This window comes from Rhinolophus hipposideros, assembly GCF_964194185.1.
Source record: "Rhinolophus hipposideros genome assembly, chromosome: 9".
NCBI classification, from domain to species: domain Eukaryota; kingdom Metazoa; phylum Chordata; class Mammalia; order Chiroptera; family Rhinolophidae; genus Rhinolophus; species Rhinolophus hipposideros.
The window spans coordinates 24,895,225-24,917,211 of NC_138055.1; the positions used below are offsets into that span (position 1 = coordinate 24,895,225).

The window sequence follows — 21,987 nt, forward strand, 5'->3', positions numbered from 1 at the left end:
AGGCCCCAGTTATTCAATCAAAAGGCTAATCTAGGTGTTGCTCTGGGGTATTTCGTAGTTCTGTCTAAAGTTCAATTGACTAAGTATTCTACATAATGTGGGTGAGTCTGATGCAATTAGTGTAACAGATTTAAGAACAGAACTGAGGCTGTTTTCCACAGAGAAGTTCCACCTGAGAATTTCTGCTGTAGAGTTTCAGCAGCTCTTCCTGAGGGCCTGCACTGCAGATTTTGCTCTGGCTTTGCTAGCTCCTGCAATCAAGTAAGCCGATTCCTTAATCTATATCTCTTTCTCGTTTTTCTTTCTCTTGTTGAACCCTGACTGAGAGACTCTCTTTCCTGCAGATTGCTTACTCTACGAAGTGTTTCATAAATCTGGTAGAAGCAGGAAAGTTTTTAGACACTCAAAGACCTATTCCATCCCCTTTGCTAGACTTGTTTTATTGAAATTTTCGCAATTCTTTAAAGCTTTGGAATATTCTGTATGTTAGTAAGTAAACATTGGAGAATGTAAAATAAGGAATTCCTATTGCGTTCTAAGTTTTAAATGGTATTTAACTTTAATTATTAAAATTTACAAGTTATATTTTTTACAGAAGTATATGTTTGTGGAGGTAAAAATGAAAATTCTGTTTTCTCCACCTTCTTCCTCTTATCCAGTTTTTCTCTCTGAAGATAACCACTGTTAATAATTTGGATTTTGTCTCTTCAGCTCTTTTGCTAAGCATATGTGTATATGTATATGAATGTTTACGTTTTAAAAAGGTCTAGCTATAGACACACCCACATACACATATTAAAGCATAAATGAGATAAAGCTACGCAAAGTTTTAAAACAATGTTTTCACTTAGCAATATGTTTTGAATATTTTTCTGTCTCTCTGTACATACATATGTGTGCCTTTACATCATTTCTTCTCAAGTTGTGGCATACTCATTACTAAGTGTGATTGTTCTATAATATGTATACTGTTCTGTTGACTTTTTTTTGGGGGGGGCGGGTAAAACCCGGTTGCTGCTGCCCCTGCCCATATCCTTCCTCTCTACCTCCTCCTTCCTACCCCTTCCTCATTTTTAACCCCCTCCCACCTTTTAAAATCTAATTCCTTTATATATTTCTTTCTGGGAGGGCCATCTCCCTTTTGAGGGGCGCAGCAGGCGCGGCTGGCACCCTTCATCCCGTGTCACGCACGCACTTTCTGCACCCCAACAGCTCCGGGACCCACTGCACCCCCGCAGCCCCTTCCCCTTGGAGAAGACTGTCCTCAGGGGCCCCTGGACCGCTGCACCCCGTTTTCTTTCCTACCCCACCCCCCAGGCTCCAACTGCTCCCTCGCAGCAACGCAGCTCGCGCAGCGGCCCTACCCGTCCTTCGTGCTTTCAGCATCTCCAATTTGCATTCATCCTCCACTTCCAGGCCCCTTCTGCTAAAAATCCCTGTTCTGTTGACTTTCAGTTGCTCCCTACTATAATATAGGAATGAATATCCTTGTATATGTAACCTTGGGTACATATATAAGAGATATTTCTTTAGATTAGATTTCTAGATATGGAATTGCTGGGTTAAAGATTATATGTATTTAAAATACTATATTAGTTGACTCTCCCACCAAAATTATATGGGATTACTATTTAATCACATATGTATCATGAATATTTAAAATACTTCCACCAAGTTCATGCAGATCACAATTGAGCCATTTATCACTCTATCCACAGGAATGTTTGGAAACATTAATATATTTCTTTAACATTTTGTCCAAAGTCCAGTTAAATTTCAACCTCCTCTAAATCCTTTCTTGGTTTATTCAATCCATAGTAATCTATTCTTTCTAAAAATCCAAAGCATTACTGTTAACACTTATTTGTCATTAAGTCATATAGCAATTTCTCAAACTGCTTTGTAATTGTGTTGTTATTCAACTTCTGGACTTTAGAATGACTTCTCTGTTGTAGTCAAGACTATGGAAAGAATCCACAATCAAATCAACCCGTGAGGCAAGTAGTTGAATCCAATCAAAGAATTAGCTGCAACATGGTAGAGGGTGCTAAATTTCATCTATCCAAATCTGGTAACTAAAGTTTAGTTGCTGAGGGTACTTGAGAATCTCTTGTTGACAAACCAACCGTACAAAAGGGCCCATGGGTCCACTCTTACTCTTAACATTATAATCCTGGAACTATATAATTTTCAGATTCTGTGTTCTAGTCTGGAATATCTGGTGTACAAGCAACTACATTATTGTCCTGAATTTCCAGCCCATGTTAGATATTAAATTCTATTGTCTTAAGTAGAATAAATACTTTATTTATAGCTCTATAAAGGTCTGGACTTGGTCACAATGCTATGCACCTAGTAAATATTAGGAAGGAATGATTAACAGATGAGGCATTTATTGCTTGTGAAATTTTCTTAAAAACAATTATCATCATCACCACAAAATAATTTGCAGTAAAATGTAATAAGAATTAGTGAACACCATAGATATTGCAATAGGCTAAGTAAAGGATGTTGATAGTTCCAACTAAGGTGTGTCAATGGCCTTCAGCCAAAGAGCACATAAAAAACACACCTATAGCTGAAAAAGTTGGATTTATTACTCTTGCAGTGAGGTGTCTTAGTTAGAGGGTGTTTCTCTTACTGAGACACTTCATGACTATAAATTCAATTATAGAATTTTGGCTTTGGTTTGGTGGCGAGGGTCTAAGAAAAAGAGGATTTGCTTTAGTTTAGACATTGTGAGAAAGTGGGGTCAATTCTATGATTAGGTATGTCAATAAATCTAAGAAGTGGCAGTCATTCCTTTTAGTCAAGAGATGGTATTTGGTATTTTACGGTGGCTCAGATACTATAAAGTGGCTTTGTGTTCTGTCATTTTATCATGGTTTCAGAGTAATCTTGTCTGAGGTTGGTATTTTATGAGACTGTTTATGTCCAACAGGAAAATATACCTTAGTTATGGTTGTCAGGCCAGCTTTTGACTATCAGTGGCTGCTTTTTTTTTTTTTTTTTTTTTCTGTTTCTTTCTCAGGTGCTAGTAGAGGAGATAAAAGTAAATAAATCCCAATGTCCTGCATACAACGTCTACAGTACTGGATATGGCGGCAGGAGGTGATGTCAGGGGGTGATTTGTAGGTTTCTGACTTCTAAACAGAGAGGATTACTATTCACTAAGATAGTACCAGCTTTGTGTTATCTTCCAATTTAATACCAAAAATACAGATGCTCCTTGACTTATATGGGGTTACATCCTGATATATCTAAGTTGAAAATACTATCATAAGTTGAAAATGCTTCTAATACATCTAAATTATCAAACATCATAGTTTAGCCTAGCCAATCTTAAGTGTGATCAGTACACAATATTTAAAAAATGCTGGTAACACAGTACACTGTAGAATATCAGTTATTTACTCTCATGATTGCATGGCTGCCTGAAGCTGCCCAGAATCATATGGTATCATAATGCATATAGCTAGCCTGGCAAAGGTGAAAAGGTGAAAATTCAGAATGTGCAGTATGGTTTTTATTGAATGCCTATTGCTTTTGCATAATCATAAAGCCAAAAAATCGTAAGTTGAAAAATCATAAGTCGGGGACCATCTGTATATGAAAAGTTAACATTATCATACCCATTTTACATATGGAAAATTAAGACTACGCAGGTTAAATGCCTTGCCCACTGTTGCTTGGAACCACCAACAATTGTTACTACGCCTTTTTTATTTGTTTGTTTATGGCCATCCTAGTAGGTTTGAGAGGTATCTCATTGTGGTTTTGATTTGCATTTCCTTAGTGGCTAAATATGTTGAGCATGTTTTTATATGTGTATTAGCCATCTGTAAATCTTCCTTGGAGAAACGTCTATTCAAGTCTTTTGGCCATTCTTAAATTAGGTTGTGTTTTGGTATGAGATGTAAGAGTTCTTTATATATTCTGGATACTACATGCTTAGCCGATATATTATTAGTCAGTATTTTTTCCCATTCTGTTAAGTTGACTCTTCACTATTATCCTTTCATGCAAAAGTTTTTGTTTTTACATTTTTTAAATTAGCTTCAGGTGCACAAGACAAAGTAATACTTAGATGTTTATCATTTATATCCCTCACACTGTGTGAACCCCCGCCTTCATCCACTATCCCTCTGACATCGCACAGAGCCATTACATTTCCACTGTCTCTATTCCTAATGCTGTACTCTGCTTCTTGTAAGTATATACATACACACACACACACACACACACATATATAAACACATATATATATATACATATATATATGCACATAAATGTGTAGTTGATACTCATTATTGTTCAGCTTCAGCTTCAGGTATACAATGCAGTGATCAGGCATCTACATCATCCCTGAAGTGGTCTCCCTAATGAGACAAGTGTCCATCGGATACCCTACAAAACCTTTACAACATTATTGATTACATTCCCCAAATTAATTTCCAAAACCCCGTGGCCATCCATGCACAAGTTTTTGATGAAGTCTAATTTCTCAATTTTTTTTCTTTTGTTGCTTGTGCTTTTGGTGTCATTTAAAAGACTATTATCATATTTAAGGTCATGAAGACTTCCACCTATATTTCCTTCTAAGATTTTTATAGTTTTAGCTCTTACACTTAGATATTTGACAAATTTGAAGCTAATTTTTTTATATGGTATGTGGTAGAGGCCCAAATTCATTCTTTTGCATGTGGATATCCAGTTGTCCCAGCATCGGTTGTTGAAAAGACTGTGATCTTTCTCCCATTGAATCATCCTGGTACCCTTGTCAGAAATCAGTTGAACATAGGTGAAAGGGCTAATTTCTGGATTCTCAAGTCTAATCCATCATACTGACTTTTTAAATGTAACTTTTTATAAATCATTTTTAGAATTATTTTATTCAGCATCTTATCTCCAAAACTTCCAAAATAATTTATCATTTATTCAGTTGATTGAAATGAGCTAGAATTAAATTTCCTGTGGGAAAAATTTACTAAAAATTAAGGGAATAGTTTCATAGCAATATTATGACAATGTTAGACTATATTACAATTATGTACTTAATTATTAGAATCATTTCTAAAGGTATAAATTTATGAGACATTAAGGAATCCATTTCAATATATCTGAAAAGGAAATTATAATAACAAGAATATTAGATACTATATAGCATAATATAAAATATGAATGGATACACAAAATAAGGATTTTTAATATTTAACTCTTTCACAAATTTATATACAATAAGATTAAAACAATATAATTGTGCATTCAACTTTCCCTATGGATCTGCTTATCTGTATTGCAAGGGTTGCTGGGTAATAACTATACAGTGATATGGTTATTCTGAATATTTTCAAGGATAGTCAAGGATAGTTGTAAGGGACAAATAGGAACTCTGCAGTGTTGGCGCCCTACATTTTGCTGGATAAAATATTTCCTTGCAATGTTCTGTCATCCTTCACTCCCAAATATTATTCTCTCCTGTTACACTCACTTATATAGTGAACATTTCTTTGAGAGAAAAGCATCATGTACATACAAAAAGTAGAAAACTGTGACCTGGTTGACACTGCTGAGGTTAAAAGACCCATAGCAGGGCCGGCCCAGTGGCTCAGGCGGTTAGAGCTCCATGCTTCTAACTCGGAAGGCTGCCGGTTGGAATCCCACATGGGCCAGTGGGCTCTCAACCACAAGGTTGCTAGTTCAATTCCTTGAGTCCTGCAAGGGATGGTGGGCTGCGCCCCCTGCAACTAGCAATGGCAACTGGAGCTGGAGCTGAGTTGTGCCCTCCACAACTAAGACTGAAAAGGCAACAACTTGAAGCTGAACGGCACCCTCCACAACTAAGATTGAAAGGACAACTTGACTTGGGGGAAAAAAAGTCCTGGAACTACACACTGTTCCCCAATAAAGTCCTGTTCACTTCCCCAATAATTTTTTTTTTTTTTTAAAAAGGACCCATAGCAGAGAACAGATTTTTCTCTTCTCAATATTCAAGCCACTCCCTTCCAAGCATTCATTAATTATATGTAAAGTTTTAGTGTGGTTTCTAAACTATGGACTTTAAAAGGATGTGTATTTCCAGATTTGTTACTGGAAACACCAACTCATTTTAGGTGTCATCTTCACAGTCCTCATATTCTTTATTATAAAGCAGCCTGAAGATGACCATGCATATTCCATATTAAGAAAAAATGCTCTTAGGTACAAACATGAATACATGCCTCAGATAATTAATACATATAGCACATGCTTGGATAGTAATGCTTTGAAGAGATGGTTTGGAGTTACAATTATTCAGATTCTCTCATTAGGAGTTACCATAGATCATGACGTGATCGAAGTTTGTTCACTTGAAAGTGAACCCCAAAGGGAAAGAGGAAAATTTATCACTGATATCATCGAAAACTCAGAATGAGTAAAATAATAAAGGACACAGATTATGAAAACACGATCCTCCCACCTTGCTTTTAAGGATTTACCTTTTGCTTTCTCCCTGCTCCCAGACCCTGCAGTTCTGTCGTTTCCCAGTAGGGGACATTGTTGCGTTAAAAACTGTACCAGTCCCGCATCACCCTGCTGGGCCTGTGTTCCTTCTCTCTTTTCAAGACATACACTTTTTTTAAAGTCATATATATGAATATTATTTCTTTAAACTCTTAAGAAATTGAGAGCTGAAGAAAAAACAATTCTTGAAGGATCGTTCTTTCACCCACTATCTTCAGAGGTATTTCATTGTAAGTGACATTCTTGAAGGTCGGTATCAAAGTCCCAAAGTACGAAATGCATCTCGTAAGTCATCAACCTCATATAGGGGCTGTGGAGAAAGAGAAATAAATTGGGTGGATGACTGTAGCATTTTGGAAGAAGGTAAGTTGGGAAGGAGGAGAAAGAGGAGATCGGAAGAGGAAAGGAAGGAATTCTACCAGGAGGGGCATAAATCCTGAGGAATGGCCAACAGAACAAAGTCATGTGAGGGGGGATGAGGGGGGAAGGAATCTTAGCCGAAGGCACTGAATTGTGAAACAACAGGATAAACTCAATTGTAGGAGAAATGACAACAAAAAAATACAAATAGAAAATAAGGTTTTGGTCAGAGGAAGATGAGAGAGTGATAAACACACAAACCCATATACATATATGAAAACATAAGAAATATAAGAAAAGAAAATGTAAGTAACTCCAGGAGGAGATGACTTGGGGGAGAGAAAGAAAATAAGCAAAGGAGCCTCTTACCAAAAGGATGCGTCGTAGCTGTCTGGATAGACGAACTGAATTTTCGTGCAGCCCCTCCCAGGCTTTGAAAGTTCGTTCATGATTTTCCACAAAAGTATTCCAGCAATAAAAATAATCTTTAAAAGAGGAGGGGAGGGAGTAGAAGATCGCTTAGATCCCAAATCAAGCGGAAAGAAAGAAATCCCTACCCCCTCCGCTTTTTAATTCTATAATAATTTCTCCCAAGGCCATGTGCCCAACCCCATTAATTTTCCTCCAAGTCTAGTTGATAATTTTGGGCTCCAAAGGTGAACTGGAACCCTTATACAATTCTCTTCCCCCCACCCCTCCCGCCGGGTTTCTCCTCTGACTCCTAGTATTCTGGATTGCAATCCCAAGTGAGAGCTGCTACCCTGAGCCTGAGAAAAAAGGTTCCCTTCGCACCTTTGAAGGTCATGATGGCGATTTGGACCCCAGCGCGGTGCAGCCGCCGCAGGCCCTCGGGCTCAGCCTTACGGTCCTCGCAGAAGTAGAGGCGCGCGGTGAAGATCCTCAGGCTGAGATTGGGGTTCCCTCTCAGAAAGTCAGCCACGTGCCGGGCACAGTCGTAGCAGGGACTCCAAGAGGTGAACCAGGTGACACGGTAGCACCGGCCAGGGTCCAGGTCCCAGTCGGAGATGTAGCGAAGGAAGAGCAATTCCACGTGGCAACCTGACTGGGGAGGGAGCACCGGCCTCAGCAGATGTTTACACTGGCCTGTGCTGCGGTGCTGGTAGCTTTGCAGTCACTAACCCATGTCCTTCCCACAGTGATCTTTTTTTGGTGCGTCTGTAGTTTTGTCCTTAAGTTACTGAAAGTTTAAGCAACTGCGGGAAAGAGCAGTGCTGAGCCAGAACCCTTGCGCCCTAGGCCCTGAAGAGTGGAGAAAGGCTATGGATATTCTGAGGAATGGGGAGGATGAAATGAGTTGCATTTAGATGGAGTAGCAACACATGATCTCAGTAGAGACTGGATTTCTGTTAGTGAAGTTACTTTCTGTGTCTTTGAGGAGAAGGAAATCGGCTTGTAAGTGCTTGGTGATGCAACATTGTAGAAATATACCACTAGGTGGAGGTGGGGAAATTTATGGTTGGGAGGACTGGAAGAGTAAAATAGATTATTGTGAAGCCCACAGGTCAGTGTTGTACGAGAGGCAGTTGGCACTGCTATGGACTGAGAGCAATTAAATAATGTGTTTGCTCATTGTATGATCCCTGTGATTGTAGTAATAATCGCAATAGTGAGATATAGCAAGTCCACTTAGTACTGCAAGAAGTCGTGAGTCCCAGAATCTGAAGAGCTAGGTTGCATTCCCTGGCATCACCCCTCATGTGACCTAAACAAGTTACCCAATTCTCGATCTTCTAATCTTATCAGTAAAATAGGCTGGTAGTGTCCTCATTACACAAGAGGGAAGTAAAAGGTTGGTAACGGCAAAGCCATCTATAGTTAGAATGTGTCATATCACCAAATAGGAAAGAGATTAGGATGTAAAACAATTACAGTCAGATAATTTACATAATAGGAAGGGAGGCAAAGAAAACTGAATAGTAAAATAAGCACTAAACAAGGAGCTAGATAATGTCATTCCACCCATGGGTTCTTTGAGACCAGATGTCACTGCATGTTATGAGAGAGGAAATATCCATTAGCAGAAGCTTATGTCAACCCATTTGGATTTTGGTGAAAAAGTTTCTTGGAATTGCAATTCTCTGATCTCCTAGTTGCTGAGACATCGATTTACCTTATTTTGCTGTGTGTAATGCACACTTTTCCCCCCCAAATTTGTGAAGGAAAAATAAGGATGTGCATCATACATGGGTAGTACTAATTCTATCTCTACATAAATGTTTTCAATTCTTTTATTTATGCTTTTGAGTTAAAAGTGCAATAATAAGTAAATAAACAAATGCTAAAATTTCTTTATAATACAAAAAACAAGTACCTAAATATAAACAAATACAAATTTGAATTTAAAAAATTAAAATGAAAGATTTTTTTCCCCTGAAAGTTTGGGCCAAAAACATGGGTGCGCATTACACACGGGAGCACATAATACATGGCGACATACTGAGTTTTCTGGATCTCGCCATGCTGTATGTACTCACTCTATGCGAGCCGGAGGGAACAGAAATCATTTGTAAAACAGCACTGAGTCATTGTTCATGTTTCCTAAATTTTTCTTAATTTTCAAACATTTTAGAGACACAACTTATTTTTCACATTTAAAATTTAGCTTGAATGATTTGATAATATTCTCCCCAAATCAAAAGGCTCTTACCTCTGACTTCTTCCTTAATTTCAGAGGCAATTCAGATGCTGGGGAAAGTGGAGGAAAGTTTGGGAGCAGTTATTCTTGGCATTGAAGCAAAGTGTGGCATTAATGTGCCCAGCATGATGGGGAGGACATTGAATGACATCCTTTGGGGTATATCTATTATGATTGATTTGACATGTAAAATATTTTTTAAAATTTGAGGAATCTAGTGATGACAAATGCAAAACAGGCTGAAAGTAGTACCATCAGCAGGTAGGTGGCTCTAAAAGTGCCCACGGTTTAGCTTTTAATTGCCTCAGAAGCAAGTATTAATTGATACCTTGTTTCGAAGGTAACCAAAATCCAATGAAAAGGAGGTGGCACTGTCTCGCCGTTTCACCACATAGCACAAGTAGGTCTCATGGCGACCCTTAGCCCAGCGGACGTTTTTGAAATGGTAAAGAAACTTCCTCTGCTTCATCAGGAGGCTGTGGGTAAGAGGAGGGAGAAAAATGCAGGAGTACAGCTCATTCTCTGGTAACTCCTGGCTTTCCTTCAGTTGTTTTTAAATCTATAATTACTTGGGCCAAACAAGAGAAGATATTCTTGCTTCCTTTGCTGGAAGCCTAAGACCTACTGAGCTTGGAATCCATTATAAACCCTTTTCATGTTTATATTTAAGACCAATTGAGAGATAGTAAGAACCCCAAAGCCATACGAGCTCACAGGACAGTCTCCTCCCTCAGTTATCTTCTAGATGCTGATAACTTGGAATGACAAACTTGTTCCTCAGTCCCATAATTATATTTTTTCAGGTTTCCCCGGCAATCTCTACCTAAATGCCCAATGTGTACTTCAAACTCAATATGGTCAAAAATTTTATTCCTAAACTGCCCTGTCATGAGTCTGTCCTGCCTGTCCTCCTGACTTTTCCATCTCAGGTAGCCAGGCCAAAAGCGTGGGACCATCTTTGATTCTTTTTCACTCCTCATATTTAATTAGTACTCTAAATTTATTGACTCAAACCTCCAAATATCTCTTGAATCTGTACCTGCTCTATCCTATTTTCTGTTTCAATCCAAGCTATCCAAGCTATACTAGAATAATCTCGCCAAAACCCAGATGTGACCATGTCTTTCCCATGCTGAAAAACCCCTAACGATTCTGTTCTGCCTACAGGATAAACTCCAAATTCTTTAATGTGGTATTTAGGCCAGTTTTTACATTTGGACATCAATTTACATCTCTGCCTCCTTTCCTGGTAATTTCCCCCCTTTTCCATCACTTAGGCCCCCTCTGCAGCAGGCCCCTGGCACTAGTCCTTTTTCCTTTTTCTTTCTAGGCATCTTACTGATGGCACTTCCCCTCACTAAGTGCTTCCCTACCTTTTTCCACAGGGCAAAACCTACACATCTTTCAAAGCATAACCACAGTTTCAATTATTCTAGTAAGGCCTTTCCCACCACCACTATCCCAAATGTACCAGGCAAAAATCGAAATAACAGCAACCAAAACCCCTCTTGTAGTTTCCCATTGTTTGTTCTCCAGCTTATCTCTATCAAAGACTTCCTCCTTTGTTATCAATTGATTGCTGATACCTCTGTCTCTCTGGTTAGACTTTCTGTGTCTTGAGGCAGAAAGTGTCACTTTATGAGTAATATATTTTTTAAAAGTGTAAGAGCAATACTTGACTGTTGTCAACTTGAATACTACAAAAAAGTAGAAAGTTATAAAATTTAAAATATTAAAGAAATTTAACATTGGGAATATCAGTCAGCATCTAATAATTAAACATAGTGTCTAATGACAATTACTGTTAAAATTATATTTTTCCTTCTAGTCTTTTTATAAGCATATATTTAGCTGATTTTGATTATACAGATCTCATATAATTTTGTATTCTGCTTTTTTAACTTGGCAGTGTAATTTAAATATTATGGTATATTCACATGCAGGGACTGGTCTTCTTGCTTGGTGTTTCCTAGCTCTTGGCACAGTGTCTTGCATATATCATAAGCACTACGTGGATTTGAATTTGTTGAAACACTCTCTGCTGACTCAAAGTTTCTTTGCTGCAAACATAACATAAGCTACACCTTGTGGTTGGTTCCAAAGCACCAACAGTGTCTCTGGTTTTTGTCCCTAGTCCTTTCCAGAAATGGATTTAATCCAATTTGTGGCAATAATGTTGCCACCTAATGGCACTGGGCAGAAATGCAAAGAATTTGTAAAAATAAACACCTCATCAAGGATTTGAATACGGTTTGCTGGCAAGAGAATTGAAACTTTTTTCATTTTTTTTTTTTTACATTGAGGTGTAATTTACATACTTCAGCTATTTAAATTGTACAGTTCTATGAGTACTGGCAGAAGTAAACACCCAAAACTGCTACCACAATCAGGATACAGAACATTGCCAGGGCACCCCTCCCCCAAAGTTCTCACCTTTTCAGTCAGTTCTTCCCCTTGCCACCCCAGGCGACCATTAATTTGCTTTGTGTAACTGTAAATTACTTCTCATTTCCCAGAGTTTTATATAAATCATGCATCATCTCTTTCTTTGTGTCTGACTTCTTTCACTTAGCATGATGACTTTGAAATTTATTCATGAAGTTGCTTGTATCAATAGTTTGTTCCCTATTACTGCACAGTGGTATTCCATTGCGTGGACATAGCACATTTTGTTAATTCATTCACCTGTTGATGGATATGTGGACTATTTCCACTTTGAGATTATTGTGAATAAAGCTTCTGTGAACATTTATGTACCAGTCTTTTTATGGACATATGTTAAGGATTGATATTTTAATATTGTATACATGTGGTAGACCCTGATTTTAAAAGTTAAGTACCTAAATGTCAACCTTATTAAGCAGATAAGCGAGGACAAGAACTTTTTATAGCTGTCTCAATTTAAATGTCTTGCTTTACACACATGAATACACTTTCAATCCTGTGGCAGAGATTTATCACCAGTATACACATTACGTGTGTCAGACAATATAAAAATTAGCCAACCATATTATTTTAGACTTAAACATGCATGTTTGGCAGGAATCTGAAATGGATGCTAACAAAGATCTAATAATAATTGACTTTATTTTAAAATAATAGTAATTTCGTATGGTGATCACCATAGTACTACTACCAACTGTTACTTTTACTATGGTTACATACTAAGCGTATAATAGCCCATAACATATGTAAGTTGAATATATAATAAGTATTTAGTAAATACTGAAGAGAAAGAAAAAAAAAATCTCTCTTTGGGGCCCAGTCAGTTTTAAACAGATTTAGCATCATCACAGTACCAATGAATCTCCTTTACATTTAACCTACCCTTCTGGGCTACATGGATGATAAAGGGCGGGCAGGGTTAACTATATCAAGCACAGCAGGTGGTGTGGTGAGCCTTGTTACCATGAGGGAGAAAATGTGTTCTGAAAATTATAGAAAATGACATGGCATAGGTAAAGGAATTCAGATGGACTTTTACTTCTTACTCCACATGAAAATACAATAGTTCTTTACTGTTTCTGTCAAAAGTTACTAGTCACAGTGAAGTGAATTGCATGACTGTGACTTGTTAATTGACTGTCTTGATCTATCACTTCTAGAAGCCTGTTGCCAGCACCTTGTTCTTCTGTTGGGTTTTCTTCTGGGTACAAAGGACTTTGAAGAGGCAGTTTTCAGGCGCACAGGTTGACAGCTGTCTGGACAGCTGTGCTCCCTGAGGCAGAACACTAATTGCATCCCCAGCAATGCAAACCAGAGCCAAATGGGTTAAAAATAATTGTGATAAAGTCAACCTCTCCTGCCGAGTGCCATCATTAATGAGTTCTGCAGGTATTATTTTCCTTAATGATAATTATACTTTTCCCTTTTTCTCCTGTTGAATTGCATCTTTCCTCCTTTTTTATTTGACTTTCTCTGAATTTCAGCTACTGATTTTACCACTGTTTTACATTTTATTATACAAGTATCTCCACTGAGCCCTTTACCTCTGACTTATACTTTAGTTTTCAAAATTTTATTGAAACAGAGCAGACATTTGACATTTTTGCCCTCAAGAACATTTCCTGAAGAACACTTTACCATTAAAAATCTTAACTCTGTAAGTGTAAATTCTTTGTAAAAGAATTAAATTGAGATAAAGTATATAAATCAGGTATCATTCTCATAAATTTATAGTAATCATAAGCAGGAATAAAATAAGTTCTGTGATAGTAATTTAACTGACATAAACTGCATGTGAAGACATTGTGAAAATCTTACAGAATACACATTTAAGAAGTAAGTCCAGCCATGTCTAAAGAAATTGAAATTTCTAGGTAAATAAGAAAAATACCATTAACTGCTTAACAATTGGACCTATAACATTAAATACTTTGCTTGACTAAATTTTTCTCCTTATGATAGACACAGTGATAGTGACTTTCAAGCAATTTATTTTGAATATTGGCATTTAATAAAATAATTTCCTTAATGCATAACTAAATTATTCAGTAAAATCTCCCTAGGTAAGTTTATCTTCATGTGCTTTTTATAGTTGAGTATTTATAAAATTATTATTACAATCACCACTACTGTTTTTAGTATAGCATTGCTATTTCCTTGTCATGATTTGAGTCTCTAAACATTTGCTGTGTTAATATTATTACCACAAACTAGATCTAACTGCAGTACAAATCTCAGTACAACTCAATACATGGTACATTATGTTCATATAAATATGGAAGAGAGAGAGAAAGAGAGAACTAAGTAGACAGCATGTAAGAGCTGAACAGAAGATGAGACAGATCCAGAGAAATAAGTGTGCATCTTGACCAAGCAGATCTTGTGAATCAGATAGTTATAGAAGCGAAAGGGGTAGGTATGTCATTCCTCAGATTTTCTCTGAGAGAAAAGCCAGTGCAGCCACCCTTGAGGAGACTGTCTCTTTACCTGTCCATAGTGGAATCCAGAGTGTCTTTCGTGGCTCCCTGAAAATATGAGGCCAAGGAAAGGCTTGCCTCAAGCCCAGATGCTTCACTGACTAACAGTGCATTGGCCCCACACATTCAAATTTGAGCTTACCCTTTTGGGCTCCTCCTCCCACAGCATCACCACCATCAGGTACCCCAATAGCCTTCCTCCTGTTTGGGTTCAGTGAAGATGGGTGGGGTTGTCAATGGCAGAGTCACATGGATAAAAATGATTGAGGGCCCTCTGCTTAAAGCCCAGGTTCCTTGAGGGTTGCTTCTCTAAAAATCCAGACCATGCTCCACAGGCAACAAAGATCGGGAGACTGTAGCAATAGGCACTGTGCCAGCTGTAATCTTGGTAACAAATAATATTTTTAATTTTAAAAGCATAATAGTAATGTTCATTTAAATAATATCTTGTGTTCCCAGAGCTAAAAGCATCTATTCCCTTGTTTAAACAATCTCTGAATGAATCTCAATAGAGACCAGCACCAAAAGAGAAATTTTGCCTCCCAAACCACTGGTTCTTTTTTCTTTCTGATCATGTTACAAGAATTGCCAGAAGACTACATGATTACACCAAAGAGTAATTTTTGCATAAACGGTCTTTTCCACAAAAGCCATATATTAAACTGAAGTCAGAAGCAGCAGCATCTCAAACAGTGAAAAAAGAATGTTTCATCAGGCAGAATCAGTATCTCAATGACTGCATTGAACTTGGAAAACAAGTTGCGCTTTTAAAGAAGAGGCTTTAAGTTCCTGTCCTCATACAATGCAGTCTATTAAAGATTTTGATTCTCTCTCCCATCTCACTCTTTATGCATTCTATTGATTCATTCAATAGAGCCTTAATGCTACATGATAGAAACTGTGCCAGGCACTAGGATACAGTGGTGAGCAGAGCAACTAGAGTCCATGCTCTCTACCTACCTCAAGACATTAAATACCATCTATACATTGATGATGCTCAAATCTATAGTCTTGAATTCAAGGCAAATGTGTCCAACTTCTGCCTCAGTGTTTCCATTTGAATGTTTGACTGGTATCTTAAACATGCCTAAAACTGAGCACTTGTTCTTTCTCCCAACACATAACCTGCTCCTTTTGTCATCTTCCCTACCTCAATAACAGTGTCATTCTTCCCATTGCACAGGCCAACCTGGCAGTCTTCCTTGATTGCTCTCTTCCTTTTAAGTCCCATGCCCAATCCATTAGCAAATCCTGTGAGCTCTGCTTACAAAGTAAATCCAGGAAATGGACCACTTTTACCACCTCCACATCCAAGTAGACTGCATTATGGCATTTAGCCTCCCACCTGGTCTTCCTGCTTCCACCCACCTGTCTTTCTGCTTCCACCCTTATTCAATTACAGTTTATTCTCCACACAGCAATTAGAGTAATCCTTTCAAAAACACTTTAGATCAGGTCAAAACTCTCCGTGACTCAATAATAGCCAACATCCTTACAATGGCTCACAGACCCTATACCATCTGCTCCTGTTTTACCTGTCTGACCTTTTGACTCTCTTCCTTGCTTGCGCAAAGAACACATGCTCCTGTCTCTGCCCTTAAACTTGCTGGATCCTCTGTCTGGTATGTTCTTTCTCTATATAGAGTTCTGGCTTGATCTCTTAATTTTTTATTTCTTTACTCAAATACTTTCTTGTAGTTGAGGCTTTTCCTAGTGACCATATCGAAAATTTCAACGTATTTCACCATCCAAACACTTTCCCCTTTTTATATATATTTCCCTAGTTTATATTTGTATTTAGCATTTATTACTTAAAATAACACTATTGTCTATGTTCTTCCTTGAATCTTAGGTCCATGACGAGGGGAATTTTTGTGTGATTTTTTTCCCCCCAGAGTGATACACAATGTTGGCATGTTGGCATGTAGCAGACCCTGAAAAATATTGTTGAATGAATCAATGAGGATCTCATGGAACTTACAGTCAAGTGGGAAAGACACATCAATTAAGTAACTGACCACGTAAATATATAATTAAAACTGATGTTTGATGTGAAAGAAAAGTACACATCACATAACAAGAGACCTGACTGGCCCAGGGATTCTGTGAAAGGACTACTGGTTGGGAGATGGTAATAGACAACCTCTTATCTCCCTTCTCAGTCTAAGATTCTTTGATGATTGGGTTGTTGAAGAAAGAGTGTTCGCTGGTGCTTCTTAGCATTCCACGCCCCTAGTAGAAATTTTCTAATTTCACCCTTTGTTAAACCAGAGATGTTTAGAGTTCCCTATTTGCCCTACCCTTTCTCTCCTCACCCCATCAATCCAACAACTTTAAAGAAAATTTCTAAAGTAGGTTTATCCAAGTAATAGCTAAGAGTTTTGAGTGTTTGTTATGGTTAGGCATTGTGCTAATCACTTTAAATACACAGTAAGCATATTTAGGAAAGCTGGTGGTAGGGACAGTCTCTTGTATCCTCCTGAGTTGTGCTCATGGTCACTGATCCTATGAATTGCATATTCATCTTAGCTCCACTGTGGGTCCCCAGACAAGGATGGCATGATGCTACTTCACTCCCAAGGGTTCTGTAGGAGGCAGTGGATCTAATGTGGGCAAGCCTCACTTTTCTTTACCCTGAGATCTCTCACTTTACTCCAACACAGCCACAACAAATTGTAAAGATACAGCAGATTTTACTGAGGCGTTAGAGAAACTAAAGGGAATTAATGCATGTGAGAGAAGTCATACATTAATAGGTTAATTATGGCTTTTGTTATAGTTTAAGAGAAAATTTCCCCAAAATTAAACTCTTCACAGGGGCCCTGCTCATGACCACAACCCATTCCTAACCTTGTTACTGTCCTTGAGTCTACTCTGTTATAAAGCCTGTTGTCCCAGTTTTCACAGGGGAGCTCTACCTTGTATTCTCATGGATTATTCTCACCCAAGGACCTATGCTTCCTCTCTAGACATTAATTTCTCCAAGTCTTAATTATTGCTGAAAAAAATTCTGCAGGGTGCCAGAAAGACAATAGATGGTAGTCACCTTTGGTACTCAATTCCATAGAATAGATGGATGAGGGAAGGAGGGAAGGAGACTTCTGCAGAAGCCACAGTGGGGTATAGACATGTGAAATCTGATCCTTTTAAGTCATCTTTGGACTTTACCATATTTTTATCCAATTGTCCAGAGAATAACACACACACACACACACACTCTTTCAAAAGATAAATTTTAATTCTCAGAGATGGTACCATCTCTAAATCCAAAAAAATAGAAAAGAAAAAATTCCCAACTGCCCCAGTGAGAAGCTCCCACACTGATATTGCAGTTTGTATATCACATGACTATGCAAAGCTGTGTTAGTTCTTCTTTCATATTCTCTTTAAATTATGCCCCCTTGTTCCAGCCAGAAATAAGAAAACTGGCGCATTGCTTAGCCACATGCTTCCTTTTTATTTGGTTTGAGTTTGGTTTGTTGTTGTGTTTTTTTTGTGTGTGTGATTCCACACTTGTTTAAGTGTATAATTCAGTGGCATTAATTACATTCACAATGCTGTGCAGCCAACACCATTATGTGTTTCCAAAATCTTTTCATCATCCCCAAAAGAAAGTCTGCAACCATTAATCACCATTCCCTCCTTTTCCCAGCCCCTGGTAACCTCTAATATACTTTTTGTCTCTATGAATTTGCCTATTTGTATAAGTATTTGTCCTTCTATGTCTGGCTTATTTCACTTTGCATAACATTTTCAAGATTCATCGATGGTATAGTATGTACCAGAACTTAATTCCTTTCTATGGTTGAATGATATTCCATTATATGTATATACCTCTTTTATTTATTTATTTATTTTTATTTTTTTATTTTTATAGATTTTATTGGGGAATATTAGGGGATGATGTGTTTCTCCAGGGCCCATCAGCTCAAGTAGTTGTCCTTCAATCTAATTGTGGAGGGTGCAACTCCAGTCGTGCAACTCCAGGGTGCAACTCCAGTCTAATTGTGGAGGGTGCAACTCCAGTCGCCATTTTCAATCTTTAGTTGCAGGGGACACAGCCTACAATAATTGAACTAGCGACCTTGTTGTTGAGAGCACGTGCTGTAACCAATTGAGCCATCCGGCCACCCCTCCACCACCCCTCCGGAAGCTCATCAGGAGCTCGTGTCTTTGAAGCTCATCAGGAGCTCGTGTCTTCAATCTAGTTGTGGAAGGCGCAGTTCACTGTCCCATGTAGGAATTGAACCAGTAAACCTGTTCATAGCTTGCGCTCTAACCAACTGAGCCATCCGGTCGTCCTACCGCTTTTATTTATTTACTCATTTGTTGACAGATATTTGGGTTGTTTCCACCTTTCGGCTATTGTGAATAATGTGTACATATATCTGAGTCCCTGTTTTCAAAACTACTGGAAGTGGATCATATTTTTTTTCCAGGTGTATAAAACAACATAATGATTAGACATTTACACCCCTCCCAAAATGATAACCCCCCCCCCAAGTTTACTCCCCCTCTGACATCATACACGTATATAGCTGTTACAATACCATTGACTATATTCCATATGCTGTACTTTACATCCCGGGACTATATATAATATACATTACAGTTGACATTCAGTATTATTCTACTTCAGCTTCAGGTGCACAGCGCATTCATCAGGCATCTACACAATCTATGAAGTGATCCCCCTGGTAAGTCAAGTACCCATAACATGCTTCTTAATGGCAGCTATTTCAAGCACACACACACACACACACACACACACACACACACACACCCCAAATCCGGTCAAAATCATGAAGCTATTGCTTTAAAAGGTACAATAACTTCTCAGGTTACGGCCCTCCTTTCTGCTTAGCCTTTCAGGAGAGATTCCATCCTTCTATTCACAAATGTCTTACCTACCAGGCAGCCAATAGCTGGAAAGCAGAAAGACTGGAACTGAGATTTGAACCCAAGTCAGTCTTACATCAAAGCACATGCAACACTGTCATGCTGGTAAAATTAACTCTACAGATTTTAATTGGGTTGGTCATGTCAGGTTAGAAATCATCAGAGCTACAGAGAAGGATTTTCCGTCTACATTACTGTATAATTTAGAATTGGGTTTGGTTATATATGTCAAGCAAACTCAATAAATGACTTACGCAAGATACAACTTTTCACATAGAAGATTTAGACAGTTGAAACAAGGACTTGGAGCAGTTTGTTTTGTCAAGACTATCTGTTGGCCACATTTTTAGCCAGAATGTTTTCCTCATCTTTCAGTTCAATTATGGGACATGAGCCTCAGCCAAAGAAAAATGAAATGCTGCATATTGGGAAACATACAAGACTAGGTAGTGTGAGAAATAATATAGAAAGGTGGCTATTGAGTCAATTTGTCCAAGTTAGTTTCTGAAGCAGAATTATCTGTGGGTATTTATTTATCCCATTTTATGAAGTAGATATGATAAGGTATTGGAAAAATCTGATACACACCACACAAAATACTCAGTGTACATTCTTGCAATATATCTCCTTCTATTTTGAAAATCTTACTTTTTGTGTATAGATTATGTAAAGGTTATCTCCAACATATATGTTTTAGATATTCAGTGTTTGAAAAACGAAGGTGCTAGAGAACAAAAATATTCTGTTGTGTCTATTTTGATGTTCTATTCCTTTGGTGGAAATCAAAAAGTGCTTTTAAAAGTAATTTGTGAACACCATCTTTGAAAACTGAATTTCATTCATTTAATATTTATGAAGATCTATATATAATGAGAAAACATAAGGTTGAGCTTTGAAGGGGAACAATGATGTACATTATAGTTCTTCAAGCAATTTATAATTTTGTCAAGCTTTAAAAATAGACAATACTGAAAATGACAATATAAAAGAATTAAGTATTAATAAAAGATAAATCTGAAAATTACAGTATCATAGCATGTCAAAATTGAAGGAACCTTAGTGTTCATTAGCCCTATGCTTCTCTAAATAGGGTAAGCATGTCTGGAGATATGCCTAAATCTGAGTGCATAGCAATATATCAGGGAGTAAGTCAAAGCCAGGATAAACATGTCATACTATCCTAGAATGTAAAAGTTTTCCAAAGATTATGAGAAAGCAGTATTTTTTATTTAAAAAATTATTTAGAGCAGACTATAATGTGCACATTAGTTTTCCTTACACACATCGCTTTCTCCCAGTATTTTCCCCCACACTCATGTAAAAAGTAAAAGGCCTCAGAACAGGGAAGATCTCAACAATTTTAATTTTCCTCTGTATGTACAATAAACCCATATCTGGCAGGCCCACAAGTGTGGTCGCTAATATAGCACCATGTAAATATTGAAGATAAAACATAGTTTCCAGGACAATTTCAGCCTAACATGGGTTGTTAGGGATTATATCCTCATATACTTAGGCATTTCTTATTTTACAGTTTAACAGGGAAAAAAGTTGAGAAACAATGATTCTCTATAGGAAGTACGAGTCCTTGGCTAAAGTATCACAAACAGTTGTCTCTCCTACCCTTTTGTATAATAATAGTATAATACCATCTATCTTCCATAGATGATAGAAGTCAATGCTTCATGATAGACGTAGTGTTTTTTGAGATCTTGATGAATGGATATAATTTTAATAAATAAAGAGTATAGAGCAGAGAATTACTGGAGGATGGTTTTTGAAAACAGAAAGACGGGCCCTAGATTTGGCCTTTTCATTGAACTAATTGCATGACATTGGGAGAGAATTCTTTCCTCATAAAGTCATTCCGAGGATCTACTTAGCTAATGTATGTGCATGTGAAAGCATGGTATATGGAATATGTGGAATATGCTTGATAAGATTTCTTATCCTCTTTCAGGGTGACAGGAACAGGAGCAAGGGCGGGACTGTGAGGATATGCTCGCTATGCTTTAGCAACCAGGAGTAGCTGAGTCTGGTTTGAGTGATGGCTCATAACAAAACAATGATGACAGATAAAATTCAGATGTTACTCATATTTCATACAAGCTTGTGAAGGAAAACTTTCTAACAAAATTGAGAGTTAAATAACTTGTATAATGGCTGTAAAAAAACAGTTAGTAAAGAGGTATGATTTGTCCAGCATAAGAAAAATAGCTTTATTTCTCAGAAAATTGTATTCCCTATTCACCTTCCTTCTTTTAAAGGAAGGAAACGTACATCTCTTATAATTATAATAGCATTTTTCATTCCTGGGGATTTGGAGTTAGTGACATTAAGAAAAACAATTTTGTGGGGTTTCATTCAGCTATTTTTAAAAGTTATTTTTCTTACTAACTACCTTCTCCCTGCACTAACTTCTCTTGAAAAACCCCTGGACAACCTGGTGAGCTTATTTTTAACAAAAACAACATGACTTGGAAATTGTGCCTCTGGTGGTTAAGTGTTAGACATCTGGACTTCACCACGGCTAATTGTCATCATGAGAAGCACAAGGTGAGGTTTCATTATGGCCAGTATGTGCATCCAGCAGGCCCCTTGGGAATCCTCCAGAGTACACATTCCTGTGACTGAGTCAACATGCTC

General features: G+C 37.7%; 1 protein-coding gene across 1 annotated transcript; it reads right to left on the reverse strand.

The window, feature by feature from the left end:
* Positions 1–6,760: 6,760 nt before the first annotated feature.
* On the reverse strand, positions 6,761–15,673 carry AICDA (activation induced cytidine deaminase; the record flags this gene model as incomplete). The annotated part of the gene is made up of 6 exons (XM_081058932.1): positions 6,761–6,814; positions 7,234–7,349; positions 7,657–7,927; positions 9,849–9,996; positions 14,453–14,490; positions 15,593–15,673. 6 exons carry the CDS (start codon positions 15,671–15,673, stop codon positions 6,761–6,763), a joined length of 708 nt encoding a protein of 235 aa, XP_080915058.1.
* Between the last annotated feature and the right edge of the window lie 6,314 nt (positions 15,674–21,987).